Source organism: Neomonachus schauinslandi, chromosome 9 (genome assembly GCF_002201575.2).
Source record: "Neomonachus schauinslandi chromosome 9, ASM220157v2, whole genome shotgun sequence".
In the NCBI taxonomy this organism is placed as follows: Eukaryota; Metazoa; Chordata; class Mammalia; order Carnivora; family Phocidae; genus Neomonachus; species Neomonachus schauinslandi.
The window spans coordinates 4,614,695-4,639,312 of record NC_058411.1 but is presented as its reverse complement, the minus strand read 5'-3'; the positions used below and the strand labels follow the sequence as shown (position 1 = coordinate 4,639,312).

General features: G+C 59.8%; 2 protein-coding genes across 3 annotated transcripts in view; one reads left to right on the top strand and one right to left on the bottom strand.

Moving 5' to 3' along the window:
• The first annotated feature begins 6,236 nt into the window (after window positions 1–6,236).
• On the top strand, window positions 6,237–11,378 carry SLC25A47 (solute carrier family 25 member 47). Its single transcript, XM_021679697.1, has 6 exons — window positions 6,237–6,432; window positions 8,170–8,213; window positions 8,541–8,612; window positions 9,100–9,282; window positions 9,932–10,250; window positions 10,513–11,378. The coding sequence occupies exons 1-6, from the start codon at window positions 6,405–6,407 to the stop codon at window positions 10,791–10,793; spliced, it is 927 nt and encodes a 308-aa protein (XP_021535372.1). The 5' UTR covers window positions 6,237–6,404; the 3' UTR covers window positions 10,794–11,378.
• Window positions 11,379–14,112: 2,734 nt separating this feature from the next.
• WARS1 (tryptophanyl-tRNA synthetase 1) overlaps window positions 14,113–24,618 on the bottom strand; it is a 31,468-nt gene continuing 20,962 nt past the window's right edge. Inside the window, exons 8-13 of one of the 2 annotated variants that reach the window (XM_044917925.1) lie at window positions 22,573–22,673; window positions 20,791–20,903; window positions 20,414–20,587; window positions 16,125–16,265; window positions 15,177–15,334; window positions 14,113–14,387 (exon numbers count right to left, since the gene is read on the bottom strand). In XM_044917925.1, the coding sequence (XP_044773860.1) occupies window positions 14,366–14,387; window positions 15,177–15,334; window positions 16,125–16,265; window positions 20,414–20,587; window positions 20,791–20,903; window positions 22,573–22,673 (709 nt within the window). In that variant the 3' untranslated portion in view covers window positions 14,113–14,365. Of the gene's footprint in view, window positions 15,335–16,124; window positions 16,266–20,413; window positions 20,588–20,790; window positions 20,904–22,572; window positions 22,674–24,618 lie in introns of both variants that reach the window. The other variant, XM_021679842.1, reaches the window with a different exon arrangement.

The window sequence follows — 24,618 nt, the reverse complement described above, 5'->3', positions numbered from 1 at the left end:
CAGTGTGTCCCCACGGGGGCCCTGGGCTGGGTGGCTGGGCCAGCTGGAGTTGGCAACCCGGAAGGCCGGAGGGGGCATGACAGTGGGTAGAGAACGGCCTGTACTGAGCCCTGAGGCGTGTTGGGACAGTCGTGGACGCGGCAGGCAGGCCTGCGGGGAGCACAGATGCGGGAGGAGCCTGGGGCAGCTCCAGAGACAGGCCCAGGAAGGGCCGGTTACCCTCAGCCTCCTGGAATCTGCCGTCCTGCAGGAATCCTGGAGTCGGAGTGCCCCTCATCCCAGCAGGGCCTTGTGCTACCTCTGTGTCCCTCCTCCCTCCATGGCTCTCCTCCTGTCACGGCCGCTCAGCCAGGCAGCACCTTCCTGGGGCAGCTGCCCGGGGACAGTCCCTCCCCTCCCCCAGCCAGAATTTCCCCTCTGCCACCTGCCCTGCTGCTTCGGGCTCTGTCCTCTGGAGTCCCTGTCCTCAGCCCCCTTGGGAGCCTGGCCCTCGGCTTCTATGCCACGTGGCGGGGAGCCTGAGCGCTGGCTGGGGCCAGGCCTGCCTCCGAGGCGTACCCCCTCACGGGGCCTGGGGGTCCCTCCCTTCTCTCATTCACCCCGTCTGTGTTCTTGAGGATCTTTGTGTGCCCGCAGGGGCCCCCCCGGGAAGCCTGCCCTCAGGCTCTGGTCCACGCCGGAATGCACACTCTTGAGCGCTCCTGTGAGTCCCTGCCTGCTTCACAAGCAGCTCAGCTGTGCCCCCTTCCTGGAAGCCTCCATAAAGCCCCAACGGAGTCAGGCTTCTCTCTGTGACAGGCTGGCCACTCTTACCTGTTCCCATTCCAGCCTCTCGGTGGTGGCTGGAAGACCCGTCCACTAATCCTTGCACACTCCCCACTCCCAAATTCCCCTCTCATTGAGCGTGGGCTAGAATGAGCGTGTCACCTCCAGGGAATACAAAGCAGTGGGAATGACCATGTGTCACTTCCGAGACAGTCCCCCCCGCCCCCGGCTCTCCCTCTTGGATCTCCAGCTCTGGGGGGGACATTGGGAGCCATGTCGGGAGTAGTCCTGCGGAGAGGTCCCGTGTATCGAGGAGCGAGGCCTCCAGCCGACAGCCATGTGAGCGAGTCACCGTGGAAGGGGGTCGTCCGGCCCCCGTGAGGCCTTCGGTGGTGCAGCCCCGGCCCACAGCTTGACGACAGCCTCATGGGAGACCCCGAGCCACAGCCACCCAGCCAAGCTATTCCCAGATTGCTGACACTTGGACATTGTGAGACAAGAAATGTTGGTCATTTGAAGTTGCTAATTTTGGGGATAATAGGTAGAATGTACTCCCCAGGCAGGCTGGGCCTGCAGGTGGGCGAGGGTAGTGTCGAGGTCATTCCTGGATCCCAGTGCCCAGCAGGAGGCCTGCACAGCAACACGCACACCCTAAGGAGTAATCGATTGATTGGCAGAAGTCAATAGCCTCCCTTCCCTAAAACATCTGGCTTCGGGTCCTGCTTTGGAGAGAGCGTCCCGCTGCTCAGCCCAACTTCCCGTGTCTCGGATCAGGGTGGGGTCGGAGGTCATCTTGTCCAGATGCGACATCCGAGGCCCAGGGCCGGTAATGGGGACTCCAGGCTTGAAGACTCCCCCTGGGCAGGGCATGAAGGGGTTGCCAGGGGCTGGAAATGTGGCCAGCGGGAGATGCATCAGAAGAGGGCCAGGAAGCGCTTGAGCTATGGCTCAGGTGCCCAGCAACGAAGAGGCATGGCCAGGGTGAGGTAGGGACGGGGCAGGAGGACCTATCAGTTGAGGGTCAGGCCCGCGGCTGCCGGCGGGCCCCCCGTTCCACCTCCACTTCTTCTAACGCTGGATGCTGGGAGCCCTTCCCGCCCCGCCCCCGTCACGGGTAGAGGTCGTCCCTGGTCGCAGAGAGAAACGGGATCATGGGAGACAGGTCAATGGGTGTCCTCATGGCAGAGCTGGCCTCCAATTCTTCTCATCAGTTCTCACCGCTGTTCCTCTCTGGCCACGGGGTCCCCATCTGTAACACAGGAGTGGTTCCGGGGGCCAGGAGGTTGGGTCGGACGCCTGTGCCAAGCTCTGCGGTAAAGGCAGGGGCGTCCAGCTGGGTGAGAACCTGGGCTCTCCTGACCTTGGAGCCCCATTTCCTGGAAATGCCAGGGCTGCCAGTCTCTGGAGCCAACCTGGGGCCCTGTGCCCGCTCTGGGCTCCTGGCCCATTTCCATCGCCCGGAAATCCCACCGCCGTTCCTCGACCTCTCCAGATCCTGCCCCAATGGCAGGATGAAATGAAATTGAAGGATGTGAAAATGAAGGATGGATTGGCTATCTTTCACTCGGCAGACCCCTCTGAGAGTGCGCCCCACGGAGACAACAAAAGACCCCAAAGCCGGCCTGTGGGAGGACTTAGTGTTCTAAACTGGAAACGAGCCAACTTCTATCACTGTGAATTAGATCATCAAGGGGATACGTGGTGTGCTGACAGCCTGCCAGACACAGCTCCAAGGGCTCTCCAGACATTGGCCCCTCAGGACTCCCAAAGCGGGACGGCAGTGGGTAATGGAATTCCCACTTCATAGACGAGGACCCTGAGGCCTAGGTTCCTGGGTCACACGTGAGGACGCGCAGGGCCAGGGCCAAGCCTGGCTCAGCTCTGTCCCCCTTGTGAACCCTCGGCCACACCGTGGTACATGCACGGTGTGGGAGTTCGTGGGAGCCATGGTGTTTCAGGCACGTTGATAACAGAAAGAAGCAAAGCACAAAATGACAGTAAAAAAGAAAATGTTTGGGGCGCCTGGGTGGCTTAGTCGGTTGAGCATCTGACTCTTGATTTCAGCTCAGGTCACGATCTCAGGGTCGTGGGATCGAGTCCAGTGTTGGGCTCTGCGCTGGGCGTGGAGCCTGCTTGAGATTCTCTCTCTCTCCCTCTGCCCTTCCCCTCTCCAAAACAAAACAAAAAAACGACAAAAAAGAAAATGTTTGTGTTTACCTGCATTTGACTAGAAAGCAGGACCCAGACCTGGACGGTGAGGCATTTGCTTTGTATGCTCTCTCTCTTCAGTCTGGATTTTTAAAAAAATAACTTATAATTATTCTCTTTTTTTTTTTTTTTAAAGATTTTATTTATTTATTTGAGACAGAGAGAATGAGAGACAGAGAGCATGAGAGGGGGGAGGGTCAGAGGGAGAAGCAGACTCCCCGCTGAGCAGGGAGCCCGATGCGGGACTCGATCCAGGGACTCCAGGATCATGACCTGAGCCGAAGGCAGTCGCTTAACCAACTGAGCCACCCAGGCGCCCAATTATTCTCTTTCTTATAAAATGTAAAAACGCATTTTGGAATGTGTCAAGTCCCTCGGCCGGCAAGTCCCTGTGCCCAGTGGGGCCAGTGCCACACCCCCTGCTCCCAGAGCCCTTTGCGGCGGCCCAGGCTTGGGTTTCCTGTGCGATGTCGGCCTCCTCTTGGAAGACCAGCCAGGCGGGGCCGCACTCGGTGGGGCTCTGGTGTTGGCGGACGAGGGCCTAAAGCCGGCCGCGGTGCTAATCAGTAAAGCTCCCTGTTGAGAGGAGTGGCCCCGGAGAGTTCCCATGGACTCTGCCTTCTGCTATCCACGCAAGACCCAGAGAGGTAACACTACCAGCCCAAGGGCACCCAACTGGGAGGGGCGGAGCCAGGAGCCAAACCCAGCCTGTGGGGGCCCTCTGAGCTCTCCCCCAGACTGTGTGGGGCTCTCCCCGGCCAGGACCCCTGCCTGCCCAGCCACCCAGCCTCTTTGCCACCTCCTGAGTCAGCTCAAGCCAAGTGTGGGCAGGTGACCCTGCGCTGACTCTGTTCATTCATTTGTATTTTCCACTGTCAATCCACTCACCCCCAACCCCTCCACCCCATCCATTCATCTGTCCATCTTTCAGTCCATCTGTCTGTCTGTCCATCCCTCCATCCACCTATCTATCCACCTGGCCACTCACCCCCTCCGTCCATCTCTCTACCCATTCATCCATCCTTTTGTCCGGCCATCCTCCCCCGGCCAGCTGTCCGTCCATCCGTCCATCCATCCACCCATCCATCCACCGACTTGTTTTCTCACGCCTTTCTTCCCCCAGCCTCCCCAGGGTGGCTGTCTTGTGCTGGGTGCTGTGGGCTTAGAGACGGGTCTGGCACGACCCTGCCTGCCCGAAGCTCACAGCAGGCTGGGGAGCTTTTCCACCTGAACCACAGCCCGAAGGGTGAGGTGGTGTGTTTTCTGTGTCTGCTGTGGAGAAGGGTAAAGTTTGGGCATGTTTGCTCAGGAGACAAAGGGTGGGTGACACTTGGCTGCTGTGACTGGGAAAACACACTTGTCTCCTATGTCACCGTCTTGGGCTGCCCGCCCCCCCCAACCCCACATGCCCCTGTCTCCTCCCTCCTCTGCGTCTGTCCTTGGCGCTCACTGCTGTTTGGAGGTCTCCATGCTTTTGTCACCTCATCTCTTGGTGGCCTGTCCCCCTCCCTAGAACGTGAGAGCCACGAGGCAGGGACTCCCGTCTGTGTGGTTGTTGCTGTGATCTCAGAGCTGGGCTTGAATGCACAGCCCGGGGCGCCTGGGCGGCTCAGTCTGTTAAGCGTCTGCTTTCAGCTCGGGTCATGATCCTGGGGTCCTGGGATCGAGTCCCGCATCGGGCTCCCTGCTCCGCGGGAAGCCTGCTTCTCCCTCTCCCTGCCGCTCCCCCTGCTTGTGCTTGCTCTCTCTTTGACAAATAAATAAATAAAATCTTAAAAAAAAAAAAAAAAAGAGCGGCACCTGGGTGGCTCAGCCGTTAAGCATCTGCCTTCAGCTCGGGTCATGATCCCGGGGTCCTGGGATCGAGCCCCACACTGGGCTCCCTGCTCGGCGGGGAGCCTGCTTCTCCCTCTCCCTGCTGCTCCCCCTGCTTGTGCTCTCCCTCTCTCTCTCTGACAAATAAATAAATAAAATCTTTGGATGCAAACAGCCTGGCTCCCAAGCAGACGCTGAGCTGTGTCTCTCTAAAGGCCAGGCAGGGCATCATCCTGCCCTTCGCCCTCTGACATGGCAGCCGCCTCTGCCAGCCTGTCTCCCCTTCACCCTGTATTGGCTGGGCAGGCGGGGAGGGGGCTGCCCCTCCATCAGCACCCAGTGTGTTCAAGGCCGGCCTGCGTCCACATGTCAGAACACAGAAAACAGGTAGACACACAGTCCCTGACCCGAGGGCCACCTGGACGAGGCAGTCCGAACCCTGTGCCCCTCTACCCCGGTCCTGCCAGCTTTCTGGCCAGCAGGACTCTCACTTTGTGTGGCCCTGGGCAAGTGCACGGCTTCCTTAAGCCTGAGTGCCCCCATGGCCACCTCGCAGCACTGCTGTGTGGGTCATGTGGGAGCATGTGCTGAGCCCCTGGGAGGGCCCACTGGGTGATGGCCATGGGGACAAAGCTCATGGGCGTCAGGGCCTGGCCCTCGGCATCAGAGAGGGGCTGGTTGTTCCAGAGTGTCTGGCGATCACATCCAGCCCTGCCACCTGTACGGCCTCAGACAAATCCCCTCTTTGGGCCTCAGTGAGTCCATCTGTAAAATGGGACTGTCAGCACTGCTTTCCCTTCAGGAGAACCCTGGCTTCGTGAGAGGCCTGATCAGCAGCCCTGGCCCCTGGTTCCCTAGCAGTGGGCCCCTCAGGGCTTGGTCAGCGCTGGGCACTTGGGGCTGAGCAGAGGCAGACCCGGCGGGGCCCGGGGAGTGGGAGACAGATGTGGGTGCACATGGACAGTGTGGGGCCAGGGCAGTGTGCAGGGCATGTAGCAGACGCTGGGCTGTGACCAGTGTTTGCTCGTGGGGTGGGGGGAGAAGGGGGGCTCATGCAGCCTGCTCGTGCTTGCCCCCACTCCCTCCTGCCAGCTGGAGCCTCCTGAGGACGGGGACTGGGTCTTACCCGCCTCCGTGCAGCCTCAGCTCAGCCCCAGCTCGGATGGTGTTTGTTGAGTGAATAGGATGGAGCTTCGAGGGCTCCTGGGGAGGCCCGAGGACACCATGAAGGCTTGGAGGGACAGGGGTACCTCAGCCCCATCCCCGGACCTCCCCGGAGGTGTTCGCACCTGGCAGTGTGGACAGTGAGCCCGCCACCTCCCGTGGCCTCTCACATACTTCCCTGACCCCTGGGTCCCAAGGGCACTGGGACAAGGGTCCTTTGGGGGGTGGGTGGGAGGGAGTCCAGCTGCACAGTGCCTGGGTTTGGGCATTGCCCCGCACGGCCTCTGCCTTCGAGGCCACTGGTCCACAGGCTCCAGTCTCCTGTCCCTCCCCCGGCCCCAGCTATTTAAGGTTGGCCAGGAGCTGACGAGCTGCTGCCGAGGCCACCCTGGTGGTGGCAGACCGCTGTCAGGCAGGCAGACCCCAGGGCCTTCCCCACCGCCGTGTTGTCCATGGATTTTGTGGCTGGAGCCATCGGAGGTAACAGACAGGGACCCGGGGGGCACGGGGGGCAGTAGCCCTCCCACGCAGTGGGCCGTGAGGGGCCCCGGAAGTGGTCAGGCCCCAGTGAGGGCCGCAGGTGCTGGGAGGAGGCACAGGGGGAGGTGAGTCCGCGTTGGCCTGGCCCGCTCAGCCTGGGGGCCCCAGGCAGGGGTCGGGGGGAGGGCTGCGGGGGCAGAGGGTGGTCTCTGCCTGGGCCGTCAGTGTGGAGCGGGATGGCTGAGCTGTGGGAAGGACCAAGAGGCTGGGGGAGGGTGGGCAGCGAGGATAAACAGGCCTGGGTCCCTAAACATGGACTGCAGGGGGTGGGCAGGGAGGGGGAGAGGCCTTGCTGAGCCCTGGCCACACCCGCTGGCCTGCTGTCTGCTGTCCCAGCCTGCTGGCCTCCCAAACTATTTTCCCTTCTGGGGAAAGGGCTGGTTGCAAAAGACAAATCCAGAGAGATAACTAGCCCGTTGGCAAACAGGCGGGGGACGGGCTTCCCCCATCCCTCGATCCTGCAGGCTGGGAGCCTAATTTGGGCGAGTCACATTTAGCCTTGCCGGTCTTGTGAAATAGTCGTGGGTGCCGGTCGATACTTCTGGGAATGGCGTGGGGTGTCCTCCTCCCTCAGGAGGGGAGGGCAGTGCTGACCCAGGGCAGGCTGGAGCCCTGGCCTCCCTGGGGACCTTTCTGAGGTCTGACTCTGCCCCAGGCCCGAGGCTAGCTGCTTCCCTGCGTGTTAGCCCCCTAAGGAGGAGGCTCAGAGAAGGGGCTTGACTTGGCCAAGATCACAAAGCCAGGAAGGGCTCTTGAAGACCTTGTCCTTGTCCTTGTGGAGGACAGACATGGCATGCGTGGGACAGAAGCAAAACCACGTGACCGGCGCTCCGATCAATATGTTTTCTGGCACAGAGGCAGCCCAGATATAGGGGTCAGGGAGGGCTCCAGAGAGGGGGTGATGCTGTGGCAGGGCTTTGATGGATGAGTAGGAGTTTGGTGAGGTCTCTGTGAGGGTCAAGGAGGGTAATTCTAATCAAGTCATTCAGTCAGTCCTTTGTTCATTCACTCACTCGTTCATTCATTCATGCATACTTACTGAGTCCTGGGATGCCCAGTAAATAGGGCAGAGCCCCCAAGTGCCTTGTTGTCCTCAGGTGGCCCTCAGTACCCCTCACCCCTGGGGTATGTAACCCCAGGGCTCTGTGGCTCTCTGGCTTCCCCAGGGCAGTGCTGGGGGCTTGGACATTGAGGCTCTGGTGTCAGGAAAGGAGAAAGGAACAGGATGATGGCACCTGGCCCTTTGCAGGGAGGCTAGGCCGTCCTTCACAGAGCCCTGGGTGACCTGGGCTTTCCCACCTCATGGCCTTCATTGGGTCTGTGCCTCTCCACACACACACCCGGCAGCTGAAAGGCAGACAGACCCTTCACAGGCTTGAGGACAAGAGCTGCCTGGCTTGGAGGCAGGGCCCAGCAAGAGGCTCTCCCAAAATGCGTCCCTGGCTTTCGGAACAAGGCATGGCTGGGCCAAGACGCGGAAGGAGAAACTGCTAGCAGCTTGGCTGAGCCTCAGTTTCCTTCTCTGCATCAGCACGCTCAGGGTTGATGAGACACGGTGTGGACAAGAAGTGTGGGTCTATTCTCAGCGGGAGCTGGTGGGGTTCAGCCCTGCCTCCTGCTGTGAGACGGGATCAGGTTACTCCGCCTCCTCACCTGGTCCTTCTGATTTCCTTCCAGGTGTCTGCGGTGTGGCTGTGGGCTACCCCCTGGACACGGTGAAGGTACGGCAAGAGGCAGGCCTCCGCCGTCCATCCAAAGGCCCCTGGCTGGGATTAGGCTGCCCTCCGAGTCTCCTGCATCCACCTGTGGCCAGAGACCTTTCTGGCCTGCTAATCAGACCAGCCCTCCCCACGCTCCTCAGGACTATGTCAGCCCCTCTTCTCATCTGTGCCTCAGGTTTCTTGTCTTACATGGGGCTCCTGATCCCTGCTCTGCCCACAGTCAGCACGCACATGACCTTCAAGGCGTTGGCTCGTCCCCTCCCCCAGGCCTACTGACCTTGCCGTCGGCCTGGAGCCACCTCTTCCTGAAGTCCGCTTCTCTCACAGGTCAAGATCCAGACAGAGCCCAAGTACAGGGGCATCTGGCACTGCGTCTGGGACACATACCGCCAAGAGCGGGTAGGCCGGGGCCCAGGGAAATGGGCAGGAGCATGTCAGGGCCTCAGACCCCAGGCCTGCCACTCCCAACCAGCCAAGGGGTGCTGAAGCCATCTGAGCTCAGCTCTGTCACCTTCCAAATGGCAATGATTGTACCAACCTGCTGGGTTTCTCTGAGGACGAGAGCCAGGCGTCTGGCACATAGGAGGTGCTCAGAATGAGGTCCTGCCTTCAGGAGAGGGTCCACAGGTGGCATCCAGGGCCTTTGAGGGCCAGAGGGGTACCCCGAGTGTTTGCATTTCTATCCCCTCCAGGCTGGGCATCCCTTGAAAGCCGTGCTGGGTGGAGCTGTGAGGTGTCCCCAGCGTCCAGCTGAGAGCCCAGTCCAGAGGAGGGACTCGGGGATTCTTACCAGCCCCCTCGGCCCAGGGCCCCTCTGGGCGGCCCCCTTCCCGGCTGGGCCTCTGGTCTGACTTGGGCCCTCGGGTCCCGTCTGTCCACGCGCCAGGTGCGGGGCTTCTACCGAGGCCTGTCGCTGCCCGTGTGCACCGTGTCCCTGGTCTCGTCCGTGTCTTTCGGGACCTACCACCACTGCCTGGCGAACATCTGCCGATTTCGCTACGGCAGCCCCGAGGCCAAGCCTGCCAAGCCCGACATCACGCTGTCAGGATTTGCTTCTGGCCTGGTCCGCGTGAGTGGGGTGGGGGGCGGGGGGCCTCAGGACTGCGGGGGTCGGGAGAGGCCGAGAGAGCCGCCCAAGAGGCCACCCAGCCCTGCAGAGGGGGACATGGAGGCTTGGGGCAGGGCAGAGACTGGAGGAGGGCCAGGGGGCTGTGGGTGAGGGCCCAGCTGGTTCTCGTTAGCTGAGTGACCTTGGGCAAGCTAGGGAGCCTCTCGGAGCTTCTGTCTCTTCATTCGTAAGAGGCGTGGCGAAGACCCAGTAAGGTTATGAGTGCAGAGCCCCCTGTCAGCACGGAGTCTGACAGGTATGAGCACCCACAGAATGGCAGCCAGTATTATTGGTGATATTATGTTACTTAGTCATGTTATTAAATGCATTTAGTATTGTACTATTCTTACACTAAGTACTTATATTAATCACATAGTACATGGATGTCATCCCCATATTAATTATGTGATAAATACTCCCACGAACCCGAGTCACAGACACTTACCCAACACCTCTGGTGTGCCGGGCCCGCTCCATGCCCACGGCCTGCGCGGCAGAAGCAAGCACCGGCTGTGAACCCTGCTGCACCGGGACGGGTGGGCCAGCCCGGGGCCACAGGAGGCCAAGGCCAAGGGGCGGCGCCCTCTTACCCCTGCTCCTTCCGCGGCAGGTGTTCCTCACCTCACCCACTGAGGTGGCCAAGGTCCGCCTGCAGACACAGACACAGACCCAGCAGCGGCGCCCCTCGGCCTCGTGGCCCTCGGCTGCGCCCCCCATGTGTCCGGTGCCCCCTGCGTGCTCAGTGCCCGGGCCCAAGTACCGAGGGCCACTGCACTGTCTGGCCACGGTGGCCCGTGAGGAGGGGCTGCGGGGCCTCTACAAGGGCAGCTCGGCCCTGCTCTTCCGGGACGGCCACTCCTTCGCCACCTACTTCCTGTCCTACGCCATCCTCTGCGAGCAGCTCACCCCCACTGGCCACAGCCAGCCAGGTGAGCGGGGCCCGGGGCCGGGCGAGCGGGGCCGGGGGAGCAGGCGGGGATGCGGTCATGCCAGATCCGGGCGCCACGGAGCCTCCCGGGGTGGGAACATCCGTGCCCAGCGCACGGGGAGTCGGGACGGACCCGCCGTGTGGCTTTGTACAGGTCACATCGGGGGTGCGCGCCCCGGGCTCCATTCCGGGGGCCCCCGCTTGGCCTCCTCTTTGTCCCCGGCTGGCGTGCGGCTGAGGCGCTCGCGGCTCTCTCCCTGCAGATGTCTTGGGCGTGCTGGTGGCCGGGGGCTGCGCCGGGGTCCTGGCCTGGACCGTGGCCACCCCCATGGACGTGATCAAGTCACGCCTGCAGGCGGACGGGCAGGGCCAGCAGCGCTACCGGGGCCTTCTGCACTGCGTGGTGACCAGCGTGCGGGAGGAGGGGCCGCGGGTCCTCTTCAAGGGGCTGACGCTCAACTGCTGCCGCGCCTTCCCCGTCAACATGGTGGTCTTTGTCGCCTACGAAGCCGTGCTGAGGCTCATCCGGGGCCTGTCCACGTAGCCAGTCCCGACGCCCCGGGGGCCGACCCACCGGCAGCTTCCCGAGGTCCTCGTGGCTGCAGGGGGCGCAGGAGAGCGTCGGGGTCTGGGCCCCACGGAGCCGCTGCCCAGGACCGCCCCAGCCTCCCCGAACCCCGAGTCAGCCGTGCTCGGGGCTTCGCCTGCCCGGCTACGGACCACAAGGAGGTGGAGGGGCCCATCTGCCATCAGCCTGGGGGTGGCCTGAGGGTCACACGAGCCAGGGAGGAGTGGGCCTCTTGGATGAGGACATCCGTCACACGGAGTCATTTGAGCATGTCGTTGGAGTTCCAGCTTCCCTGTCACCCCTCCCTGCCGCCCGCCCGCGTCTTCAGAGCACCCCTGCGCCTCCATCCAGGCCCCCCTGACCCCCCGCTCAGCTCTCCTCGGCTGCTTAGTGAGCTCCTGGGCACCGGCCCGCTCGCTCCCCTGCACCAGGCTGCTCAGAGAGGGCACTGACCGGACGGCCATGGCCAGCGTGCTGCCAGACCTGCTCACGCCCTTGCCCGGCTGGGAGATCCCCGAGACTCAGCGGGGAGCTGTTGACAATAAAGCGTCTTTGAGCATGCTCAGTGGTGCTGCTCCGTGGTCTGTGGGGTGGGCGATCAGCTTATCCTCAGAGGCCCAGCCCTCCAGACCTGTGTGGCCAGTGTTCCCACTATGCAGATGGGCACACTGAGGCCCAGCACTCTGGCTGGCTCCACTCGCTCGGCCTTTGGGGCGCTGAACCCTGCCACGGGAAGCCACTCAGCTTCAGCATGAGGCTTGCTCTCCTCACCACCCACATCCCAAACCCAGCCCTGTCTGAGCGAACCTGGGTTCCAGCCAGCTGCCCTGGCCCGTGTTGCCGGACATTTGGCCTGGAGGAGGGAGGGAGGGAGGGTGGTGTATCCTGAACACTGCTGGGTGCCAGGTCCCTTACACGGGTCATCACAACAGGTTGACACCAGGTGAGCAAACAGCTCAGAGAGGGAACTGGGCCTGCCCACTGTGGCAGGGGTGACGGTGGTGGTGGTGGGGGGGGGGGGGGGAGACTCGCGCCTGCATTTCTGAAGTCCTCTTGTTGATACCACACGACTTCCAGGCACGGGGGGCCATCAGGGGCCAGAGCTCAGGTAAAGCCGGCCAACACCTGCCTCGATTTTCCTCCCTCACAGACACTAGCCTTGACCATGTCTTTGGACCGAGACCTCTTGTGTTCTGGAAACTTTCCCAGAACACATGGGTGGACCCTCCCGTCCCAGTCCGCTCCTGTCATACTGACCCAAGTATTTCCTTACGCTCAGTGCTCTCCACCAGAAATACCCTTCCCCTCCCCTGCCTGGCTGAGTCTGCATCCCAGGCATCACCTCCTTCAGGAAGCTCTCCCAGCCTGACCACTAGGCTGCTTATTAGGCTCCCACGGGGCCCTGGCTCCTTGTTTTGGTCACTCATCTGCCCCCGACCCCTGACACCCCACTCCACCCACGTCTGATTTGGACTCTATTCAGCACAGGGCCTGGCACACAGTAGGTGCTCAGGGGGTGTGGAATGAAGGAAGTCCTGCCCTAGATTCCAGGAAGTTCATCCAGCTTCAAGTGAAGGATGCTAGCGTTCTAGCCAGGTGCTAGGAAAAGGGTACCAGCTAACAAAAGGTTGATAATTCATCAAAACCCTGGACCCCATGTCCATTTGGCAAGAAGAGCACTAGTACCCATTTGCTTTGGCCTTGGGAAGAGAGTTACTGGCAGTACTCCCAGCCCTGCCAGTCACAGCTGGGGAGCGTGGGGACTCAGTCACTGAGCCGACGGCCCCGCCCACGTTGGCCAAATGGCTTTGCAGGAAGGCCTGGTCCCAGGTCCTTGTGCTCTCTAGGTGACAAGGTCCTTTGGAGGGCCGACCCAACCCCCTCTTTTAGAAACGGGCAAGAGAAGGAGGGCCCAGCTGTGTCTTCCCATCAACCGTGGCCGCCTTAACGAAGTCCAGGCTGCACCTGAAATTTCAAGTGGGCGATAAAGGGTGGTGTCCCCAGGGTTCCCACAGCCGACGGGAGAATCACGGGCCCCTGGGAAGGGCCAAGGGGCACAGAACTCCCTAGGAGAGCTGCACCTGTCGGATGGCAGGGAGCCCCCTTCTTTGTTCTCATCCTGGACTGTGTGCTCCCTGCTCCCAGCTCCCCGCTGTGCCCTGTCCCTGGCCCCGGCTCAGCTGCGATCCCCATAGCCAGGAGCTCCTCTGGCAGGAGTCCCCACGCCACAGGAGCTGAGACCTGACCTCCTGCCAACACCTGCCGGGCTATTGCCCCTGTCCATCCTAACCTGGGGGATCCCCTTAAACCTGCTTTTTTAGAAAAACGTGGGGGTGGAAGCGGCTGTGGCCCTTACCAGCAGTGACCACTGGGGGAGGCACCTGACCTCTGACCCAGGGTACTGCTCCCAAGATCCCAGCATGAGGTACGGTTGCTCTTCTCCTAGAGGGGCAGGGCTGGGGGTCCCCAGAGGTTGGGCGGCCTGCCCGAAGTCGCAGCCCGTGTGGAGGAGCAGTCCTGACGGTGATGCGCACTCCCGCCCTGGTGCTCTGCCGCCCTGGGGACGTCACATAAGACCCCTCGTTTTAGCCACTCAGTGCACCTGTGATTATGGGTGCAAGGGAGCGACAAGACGGCATGTAGCCGTGGAGACCACAGCCAGCCAGGCGGGCGGGGCTGGGTGCTCTGGACAGGGAGTGTCGAGGCCAGGGGAGGAGACGGGTGAGTTTGTCCTGTACGCTGGTACCCCAGCAGCTCCCAGGGTGGGACCCTCATTTGTGAGACGGTCCCTCTATGTGGACACAGCAAATAAGAGGCAGGCTCTGTCACAAACTCGGTGTGTGGCCTTGGACAAGTGACACTGCCCTCTCTTAAGCCTCAATATCCGCACCTGCAAGTGAGGTTGGGCGGGTAGAGGGAGCCCGGGGCTCCATCCTGGCAGGGCCTGTGCCCTGGGCCTCAGGCGGCCGGGCGGCTCAGCTTCAGCCCAGCCCGTGTGTGCGGAGGACGGCTGCTCGTGCCGAGACATCCCTGCTGGGCGGCTGGAGGCGTCCCATGAGGTCTGAGGGCCAGCAGCAGGACACTGGCTAAGGATTCCTGGGAGCCTGCCTCTCATCTCGGGGCCACAGGGGCTTCCAGGCTGTCTCTCCACTCCACGTCACCCCCCGGGGACCCTGTGGACACGAGGGCCACCCTCGCAGGGGCCGCAGCGCTCGGCAGCAGGTGCAGCACCCCTCCCTGGGCCTGGAACAGGTTTGCTCCCTCCTCGAACCCCAGACAGAGCACAGTGACAAGGCAGGACCGAAGGAAGTTTATTCACGCCAACGAGTGACATGAGGGAGTGGACCCTACACCTCCAGAAAGCACAGACCCCTCAACCCAGGGCCTTCCCTGAGATAGGTCTTCCACTTTTCCAAGCTACACAGGGTGCACGGTTAACCAGGCCTCCCGTGGACGTGCCGCTCAGGGCCTTGAGGGCTGCCACGCGCTCTCTAGCTACGTCCACCTGCCCCAGGGCACTGCTCTGTGCAGACAGACTTCCACGGCAGTCAAGTGTCAAAACAAAAGCATCTGCAAAGACAACAGACCCCTCAGCATCCGGCACACGCAGCGTGAAGCGGCCATTGGCTTTCAGGGTGGAGTGTCAAGGATTATTTGGTGGAAGGAAGTATTAGTACGCTCAGGAAAAAGCATGATTTCTGGAGTGCGGTGCATGCATGGTCTGGAGTGTGCTAAGTGAACCGGACTCTCGCCCACAGAAGACTCAATTTAATAAAACTCGGCCAACTTGGGCCAATATTCAACGTGAAAAGCAGCTTTCAAGCTGCGAGCTCTCTTAGCCAAACGTAAAGCAAAGCTTTCAGCTGACAATTCTTCTTTTAAATTTTTTGGACACGGGCTGAAATACATCTGTGCTCATTAAACTTTCCCACGTAGACTTTTCAAAGCATGCTTTAATTTATGCTACTGCTGTTCTGATTCCAGGTATGCTGACAGACTCCATACTCTTTCCCAGGGCAGGTCTGAAGGGTGTGGGGAACGGTAGCAGCTGTCCTGTGGACTGGACAGGCCGGCCCGTGGACGTGCAGCCCAAGGTCCCACACGTGGGGGCTGCTCTGTGGGAGAGACTCCAGCTGGACTGTTGGACCGTGAAACATTAGCCGGCACCCATTCACCCCAAGGGTTTTGCCCCCAAGAGACAGAAAGGAGGACGGGGAAAAACAGTACACACACACACAGGGCTTCCAGGTACCAGGCCAGTAATTACCGTGTGACAGAGCCTACAGGTGGTGCGGATTTGACTGGGCTGGAATTATTGGTAAATTACATCTCTTTATAAGCGCATATAAAAGGAGTTACTGGAAGTCGTAGGACAGCTTCCGGGGAGTCATGAACTCTTTCACTATCTCGTCTGTGACCTCCTTGCGCCTGGCCTGGTGCTCGGCGATCAAGGGCTGCAGAACCTCGATGAGCGTCTTCTTGAGCTCACCGGTGAGCATGTCGCCGCTGGTGTAATCCTGCCCGGAAGGAGACAGACCACAGTGACAAGCGGCTCCTCCTGCCTGGGCACCGCACGCCTCTGGGTGCCAGCCCCGCCCGCAGCCCCCATGCAGAGCCCGGCGCAGGGGTGGCGCCCGGAAGTCCAAGGACCTGCACCTTAAACAACGCTTTCTTAACATGCCGCGACTTGCCACTCACCGCCCCCCGCTCCGAGCTCCACGGCTGCCCGCCCGCCCTGGCAGCTCCTCGTCAGCATCCCGTGCTGTACAGTCTGTTCTGGACTTTTTGCTACAATCAGCTTTAAACACGTTTGTATGGAGACTTCTTTCTTGGTCAGAATTACTTCAGTGGAAAACATTCTGAGGACTGGAAAACCCGAGGCAAAGGCTACAGGTACTGTTCGGCTCTTCCGACTTCTCACCAAACTGCTGCCGAGAGGCCGTGCCAAGACCCTTGCCTCACCTGGGTGAGCCTCGAAGCCCCGCTAACTCGGTGGGGCACTGTCTGCACCTGACTCTGTCCTGTACGACTTTACTGGTCCGTGGTGTCCAGGAAGGGGAGGCCGCGGTGGGTCACCACCACACTGCAGTGTGTGCTTTCCTCTGCGGACTATCTGTCACCAGGCTTCTTGGCGCATGGCTAAGGGCAGTGGACCTCCTCAGTTTTCACCTCGTCTCAGCTGAGGGCCTGCTCTCCCCAAGGCCCAGCCCTGAGGGGCTCCGGCCACCCTAAGCCCGGCTGCCAGGCCCTCCATGTCCCGTGTGAGAGCACTGGGGGCCGGCTGGACCCTGCAGCCTGTGGGCTCACCTTCCTGATCTGCTCGAGCTTGTCATCGTCCTCGAGGAAGAAGGTCAGGTACATGAAGGACACATCCACGTCACAGTTGCCCCCGAACTGCCTGTGTTCCTCGACGGTGTCTCTGCCCCCAGAAAACGCGTGCTTGTTGACCTGCGGTGGCAAGAGCACAGGACGCTGGTCGGGTTGGGCCACCCCGCATGGGGAAAGTGGCTGGGAGCCGCGGGTGGCACTGGGGCCGGGGGCTGCCTTCTGCCCCGTCAGGTCCCAGGGCAGGGGGGCTGGGGCTCACAGTCGGGGTGGGGAGGAGCCCCACAAATCGCTCCAGACTGTCCGTCAAGCCCGGGTCCCCAGTGAGGCCAACTGAAGAGAGTGGGGAGAGGAGGGTAGGTTAGCTCTCAACCCCCCACCCCCACAAAACACAGCACAGAGCTGGGAAAGCCAAAGCGCTGCCCGTGCTGAAACGTGGGGGAAGTGTCCGTAGGTGAGGGATGGACACAAGCACCTTCGAGTAAGACAGCCAACCCGGGAAGGGCGCTGCCACCTTCTCCGCCATGGAAGGGGGAATGGGGGCCACAAGAATGGGGCTCGAAGGGGGGAGCAGAGCCAGGAGACACGCGGAGGGAGACAGCGCCTGCAGCCAGCCCCACCTACAAATATGCAGTTTCCGGAGCTGAAAAAAGACTCAGAAACTAGCACAACGGTTTTTGGAATCACTGAAGATAATCTTGGAGAAATCAGGGCCAAAAAGCGAGAGAAGAAAAGCCAGAAAGGACAAAGTCTCCTCAACCTTCCCACCAGCATGTGCGACCCACTATGTACAAATGTCACCCTATTTTTCTTTTCCGGGGGAAAGGGTGGGTAGAGCTGATGGTTCCTAGGTTGAGATGCTTACTCCTCCTCCCCAGGACCACAGGGCAGATTACTAACAGGATGCTCCGGGGCCCATGGACAAGCAGCAGGCGGACACTGGGGGCAGAGGCTGTCCGGCCGCAGGGAGCAGCACCTGCTCTGCCCTACCCCCCCCCCCCGCGTGAAGGGGAGGTGCTGGGGGTGGGCGGATTAAAGGCAAATACGTGTTCATCTTCCCTCTCCTTCACAAAAAAAGAGCAAGTTGTAAAATAACACCAACGTCAGCAAACTGCACCAACCATGGAAACGACAAAACAAACAGGAAAAGAAAGCACTAGGACTGGGTTCTCCTGAGCTCTGGTGCCCTCGGGCAGGCGCTGGGGGTTTGATGGCGCAGCGGGGCGGCTCCTGCCCGCACGGCCTCTGCCTGTGCTCAGACTCGCAGTCCAAGCCAGGTCACTCATGGGCCCCAGGGAAGGCACTCCAGTGCCAGGAAGAAAGTCTTGAGAACAGAGCTTCCCAGGCTCCAAGGGCTGGTTTAAAGGCTATCCAAGGGCCTTGGGACAGTTCCCAATCCTCGTCTGAGAGCAAGATGAGGAAAGGTGTGTCTGCTGCACGTTTTCCAAGATGCACGGGTGCTGCTGCCACCCACGCACTCCTCCCTGGGCAGGCCCGCGTCCCATGATGGCACGCACATGTGCCACGAACGGTGGACGTCAACCACGATCGCACCATTTGATCCCCAACAACCCAATGACCCTGTATTGCTTTCTCCACCTCCCAGGTGAAAACCTGCCGTATGTGGCAGTGAATGGCAGAGCCAGGCTGACCGTTCCTGGGACGCCAGGCTTCTGACAGTGGCTTACGTTTGCCTGGTGTTGGGACTGGCCGGGCCTCGGTGCGGCCGGGGCTGTGCTCATGGGAAGCCAACAGGAAAACGGGCTTGGGCTGGGGTGGAGAACAGCCTTGGTTGTGGGGACCAGAATGCAGGGGTCAGGATCCAAAATGACAGAAGCAAGTGAGATGTACCCAAACCAGTGTGATGTGGTGTAAAAGGAAACTATGCCTGGCGAGGGTGTCTCGGTTGAGGCCATGGGAGCCTTCTTCAGCCGCCACACTCCAAGAGCCAGTGCGCCCTGCCTGCTCCAAGCCTGCAGGGCGGGAGGGCCTGTGCGGGGCCACTGAGCCGCGGCCCTGGAGCCTGAGGCCAGCTCTGGGCGGGCGCACTACAGGGTTAACGTTAAAGGGGGTCTCGTGATCAGAAATCACAAGTGGGCGGCCAGGCTGGCAAAGTGCGTTACAGACAGTCGTCCCAGAAGAGGAGGTTCCACACTCCAAGGCTGCCTGCAGGAGGGACTGATTTGGCGGGCTCTGGCAGGGCCCGTGGGACAGCCTGGGGAAGGCCTGTTTTGGCCTATCCTGCAAAGGAGCTCACCAACTCTTCATTTGGAACTAAAGTCTTAAATCTGGGCTGCGCTTGACAGTTCACACTTTTTGCACGTGATCCCATGTACGCCGTGTCTCAAGCCTATGAAGTCAGCGCAGCCACTCCGACTTCACAGATGTCTCAGCTGGACGGCAAGGTCACCTGCCAATGACAGCGAAGCGGCAGGACACGGACAACCTGGGGTTCCCGACTCTAGGCCACGGGAGGGCCCGCGCAACGGGGGAGTTGGGTTCTGGTCCCAACCCCACCGCTCCCCAGCTGTGTGGACGTAGGAAGCTGCCTGGTCCCTCTGAGTCTGGATTTCCTTGCCTACAAGATGACCATGGCCTCCCGGGTGGTTGGTAGGACTCAGTGAGATCACACGGGTGAGCACGTGGCAGGAGATGACGCAACCAAGCTGCTGTGTGCCTCGCACGGCTACTGCTATTCTCAGGGGCGCTGGAGCAGATCCCCGCCCCTGGCTGGGGTGGAGGTGGATTCTGGAATGGAAGGTGGGTGTGGGCACCGAGAACGACGGCCTGGCCTGACCTTGTCCTGCCCCACAGGCTGCTCACAACCCTCAGGGCCTCTGCAGCTGTGTGCTTCCTGACCTCACGCTCACTGCCCACCCAGCCCTCAGGGCCTTTGCTGGTCCCTAAGTGAATGAAAAATGCCTTGGACCCAAAAACGACTTCTTTAAAATGATGTACTAAATGCACTAAAACTAAAAAACCAAGCAAAATGCCTTCTCTTCTGGAGAGAAGAGGACCCTCCCTCCCACTTCTGTACTCCACGCTTTAAAACTTTCAGCCAGTACTGAAAGGGCAAGAAAAAGCCCTGAATATACCAGCTTCCAACAGAGGCTGGTAGAGTTGGCGGTGGCTATTTCCTGGAAGAGGGTTTGGACATTAAGGGTTTCCCCATTGTTAACCAGAACCCGCTAGGGAGTCTGGAAGGGCTGGGGGCCAGCGGTGACTCAGAGGGTTGCATTACATGCCTCAGATACGGATCTGGTCACTCCTGCTATAAACTTCCCACCCGCAAACACACACTGGATTCCAAATAAAATGTCAACAGCTTTGTGGGACAATGAGGGGGGTGCATCTATATTGGCAATTCAGCCCAGAGAGAGAAGCAGGGCCCTGGGAAAGAAAAAAGCTCAGATTCCTAATTCTCATTTCTTTGGTGACTTGACAAATACTTGCTGATGCCTGCTGCATGATGGGATGGACACGACTGTCCTGTTGAAGGGCCCCAACCGGTTCCCAGTCTCCATGAGAACGTACGGCCCCTACGCCCCACCCTGGCCAAACTGGTCATCCTCTCTGGCTGTCATCCCTCTAAAGGCACTCACCGCTATTTCCCCGGGAGAAATAAAGCCAGAAAACATAAAGCACCTGGTCCACCTGCTGGACTACGGCTGCTGCTTGGAAAGGTACTAGAATATGTTCTATCATTTACTTTAAAGAAAACCGCATGGGGTGCTTGGGCGGCTGTCGGTGAAGCGGCTGCCTTCAGCTCAGGTCATGATCTCAGGTTCCTGGGATTGAGCCCCGAGCGTCAGGCTCCCTGCTCAGTGGGGAGCCTGCTTCTCCCTCTCCCCCTGCCCCTTCTTCCACTCATGCTCTCTCTCTCGCTCTCACTCTTTCAAATAAATAGATAAAATCTTAAAAAAGAAAAAAAAAGGAAAAAAAAAGAAAACTGCCACGACTTTGCTTCCAGAGCAGAGCACTGGTGAGAAAAGCAGAGAAGAAAAAAAGAGAAGAAATATTCAAAGTTTTGCCTAAATAAAAGGGCACAGACAGAACAAGTTCATCTGGTGTCGGCAACAGGGACAGGCCACCTCGAGGTCGCAGGCAGCAGCAGTTACTGACCCTGGAACCCAGCGCTGTGGCGGAGGACGCTGGAAGGACAGTCCTGCCATGCATGCGCGTGCCTGCGAGTGTGAGTGTGAGTGTGTGTGTGTCTCAGGCGCGTCTGCTCTGTGTGCACAGGCTGCCCCTCCGCCCCGGACGGTGCTCACCTTGGTCTTGATCTGCTTGGCGGTGTCCGTGAGGAAGATGGAGGAGTTGGGGTCGCTGGCGCTCATCTTGGTCTGGGCCCCCTGCAGGGCGGGGAAGAAAGTGGAGTGCAGCAGGGCTGGCTTAGGGTAGCCGATCCTGGGGGCGACGTCTCTCGTCATCCTGAAGTAAGGATCCTGTGGGGCGAGAGGGGCCTCTGAGGAAGCTGGCAGAAATGGGCTGGCTGTCAGCCCGTGAACAATACCTCCGCGGCCTCCATGGGATGCTCCCAGCTCCCAAGTAGCTTACAGGATTGCCCCGGCCCAACACCTCTTAAAACCTCCTTTCCCATCAGAGTGCAGCGCCCCAGACCGATAAACGCCTCGCTCTGCCTCCTGACCTGGTCGATGGCACAGGGGATGAGGCACTGGATATCTGCCCTGTCTCGGAAGATCTGAGGGAATGAGTTGCTGAAGGAGGGAGCAGCCTGGATGGCAGGAAAGCTGATCTTCCCTGAAAGTGTGAACAATATATTTTTACACACGACATCGACTCCTGTTCTGGTTAATTCAGCCAGCAAAAGGGATGAACATGAACAAGCATTCTCCCCTTTAGAAAAGTGATCATCACTCAAGAGAACCTGAAACCACAGAAGAGTAGGGAGGAGAGACAAATCTACAGTCCCAGTGTGCATCTCTTTTCACGTTTTCTCAATTTCCCACCAGATTTCTGTGGTGACTGCACACTACCCAGTTTTTCTTACATTTTCCGTCACTTGGGTGGTTGTTAAGTATGTTCTATCCCGTAAGCGTGTTGGGGAGTGTTTAGGCAGTCTCTACCCATGGACACATAGACCGTTCCTCACCTTTAATCATTACAGGTTATGACACCCTGGTACCTAAAACTGCTCTCAATACCTTGGATGTTGCTGTTAACACTGCTACTGCTATTTGCTTAGACCCACAAAGGGGTCCAAGGGCCCTGACCTTGTGTGACCTCCGACAAGTGGTCCGGGCCAGCCCCCGCCAGCCGTGCCGCGTGGGCACACTCACGCTGCCGCCACCACCAGTGCCGGGTGTACGTGTACGTACACACACACACACACACACGCCAGGGGCGGCCATTCCCTGCCTGCGGGCGCCGGGCTATGCTCGGGGCCTTCCCTGGGCTTGTCTACTGCTCAAACTCGACCTAACAATGCCACATGGCCCCCCATTACCAACGTGCACTTGCAGGCTCAGACCGTCGGCACAGCCCGCCAAAGCTAATACCCAGCAAGCAGCTGGCCGGGCCAGGATTCAAACCCGGGCGCCTGGCAGCACAGTGTGCGCAGCTAGTAGTAGGTCTACTGTCTCTTACTCGCCCAGTGCCGCCTTCCCTGGGACATCCTCCCATGAGATGCCGGCATTCCGAGGATAAATACCCTTTCAAAAGCACAGGGTTTATGCCCCAATTGTCAGGAATGCATCTGACTGGAACATTAAAGAAAAGGGTCTTGTTCATGTGAAAAGCCTCCCAGTGAGGCCTCTCCATGGCGTTTCTGCACTTGTCCCTGAAGGTCCCCTCACCGCCAGGGCCCCGGGCCATGGCCCCCTCCCAGCAGGACAAACTCTCCCACGCGGCACCTGCAGGCACACCCTGGGATGCTGGCCCGGGCTCGCGGCTGCTTGGCCTGGAGCTGTGCCCCAGAAACGAAGTAGGGGAGGGCATCAGGAGACCCACAAGTCTCAGGGATCAATTCTTAGCTTCAGGAGCTAAGGGTCTAGAAGGAGAAGGCCAATGCATCTGACGGGCATGGAAGTATGTGGAAAGGGACACGAGTGTGAATGCAGGGGGCCGAGCCATGGAAGGACAGTGAGGGTGGGCAGGGTGGGCTCCATGGGGCCTCTGGGCAAGCCCGTCCTCCTACGGGGTAAGCGGAGGCTCCTGGCCTCGACCAGAGGTGCCCACACGGGCAGGGGAACTCTAGTCATCCCCACCCTTCTCCTCCTTTCTTCTAGGCCTCTCAGTGGGTGACTGAGGGGTGACAGACGGTCTCCTGAAGTGCAGCCCCGAGGCCCAGAAGCGGGGCCACAGGCATCGCACCAGCTCCTCCGGCTCCTGGGGAGACCTGCCCGTGGGCTCACTGTGGGGAGGTGAGGGGCCGATGCTGCCACCGGAGAGGCCGCAGCGAGCTCCTTACCGATGGAGTCACTGTCAGTGAAACCGAAAATGCCTTTCACTTGGTTGAAGGTAACGTGCTTCTGAATCTTCACCACATTCTTGTAGAAGCCTGGGCTCATCCTGCAAAGACAATCAGAATCAAACCACAGGTTCAGAGGGCGGCCTCCCATTGAGGCCAAAGCCGCAGATGGTGAAGCCTGAGCATGCAGGTGCGGGCTGAGGACACACACTGGGCAGCATGCCCAGGGGCATCTGCAGGTAAAGAGAGCTGCAGCAGGCCGGGCGGAGCTGCCAGAGAAGTGTGGAAAGCTGTGTGAGACCGACGCCAGCGGACGGGAGGACAAGGCAAGAACACAACACGTTCAGAGTCAGGGGGTGACATGGAGCACTGAAACTCTGCCCAGGTCAGCGGTCAAGTGTGCTGCACAGCTTCCAGCCTGGGAGCCCCGAGGCGCTTTCCTGTGAGACAGACTCTGTTCTGTGTTGTGGGAGACTGTCTTCACCTTGCTGCCAGAGACTGTCTGCAGAGAAACCAACCGGTCCAGCCACCACGGCCCCGTCCACTGTCGGCAGCCATGCTGTCTGGGTGGGATGACCCCATGCCCAGCAATAGGGCTGGGCCACAGTGGCTGCTTCAAGCAACCGATGCTCTCTCCTGGATGGTGAGGCATGTGGATATGAGGCCTGGAGCTGTGGCAGCCATTCTGCTACCAGAGGGACCTAGGTTGAGGATGAAGCAATTACAGGAGGGGGCAGAACCCAGAGGGACTTCTTACACGGCATCTCTAATATGCTCAGCAACTCTACTCTCCACCATACCAGGTGTCGGGCCCCACAAAGACGGAACGGGAAAAAACGGGAGAGCTAATGTTTACTATGTGTTCACGTTATGTAGCAGGAGCTGTGCTAAGTGCCGGACACAGGTTAACAGCACTCAAGTCCCCTTCAAAGTAGTAGCCTCACCTCCCCTTTCCTGGTAAAGACCGAGGCTCTGAGAGGTTAAGGGTCATGTCACAGATCCCAGTGATTACACGAGCTGGGATCCAAACCCAGGCTCGTCTGGCCACAATGCCTATGCTTTCCTCACCACATCTCGCAGCTTCTGAAAGAGTTTAAGATGTCTCTCCCTGGATGGAGAACTCCTGAATGTCTCCGGGCAGACGGCGGGGGCTGGGCTGGGGTGTGAGAAATGCAGGGGCCCTGGCTGCCTGGCTGGGGGCAGCCACGAGGCAGGGAGGACTGCAAAGGCCCCGCACCAGGGGTTGTACCGAGTTGAGCAGAGTCCCACTCAGGAGCAGGAGAGGGACTGGGGAGACAGCGACTTTCACTTGGCCCCAGGGCACTGGTCAGGGGTGGGGGTGGGGAGTGTGTTAAAGAGAGAGGACACGCCAGGGACCCGGCAACATGCAAAGTGCTCCCGACATGGGTGCTCCCTGGAATGCTCAAGGAATACCTACTGCATGAATGAGCGGGCTGAGCAAGCAGGCAGAGAGCAAGTAACTCAGGTGCCCATCACAGAGCAAACGGTGGTCAGGATGTGAGCCCAGGCAGAGCACGCTGACAGACCTCTTCGCTAGACTGCCTCTCACTAGTACGAAACCCCCGACTTACAGGATAACGGAGGCTCAGAGAATGTAAGGGCTTGCCCAAAGGAACCACACCAACCAGGAGCAGAGCTGGGTCTGGAACACCAGCTCTCAGATTCCCAGTGCAGTGTCTTTCCATCCCTCACGGCTCCTGGCAGAAAGGCCTCTCTGGGCCTACACGCAGGGCCAGAAATATACGCGGGGACAGGGTGTCTGGAGCCAGCTTGCCTGCATTGGGCTTCTTTCCCCGCGGGGCCCCCGCCAGTTCGCTCCCACCCAAAGAGAGGGTGGAGGCTGGCTTGGTTGTAGTTTCAGCTCCTGAAGACCAGGAAGGAGCTTTGTTAAATCAAAGCTCTGGATTTTGAGTTCAATTTCAAGGGAAAAAAAAAAAAAAAAAGCTCAACTTGTTAAAAAAAACCACAAAAAACTCTTAAAGGGAATAAGACATTTGAAAACAGGGTTTAACTTTTAAAACTTCT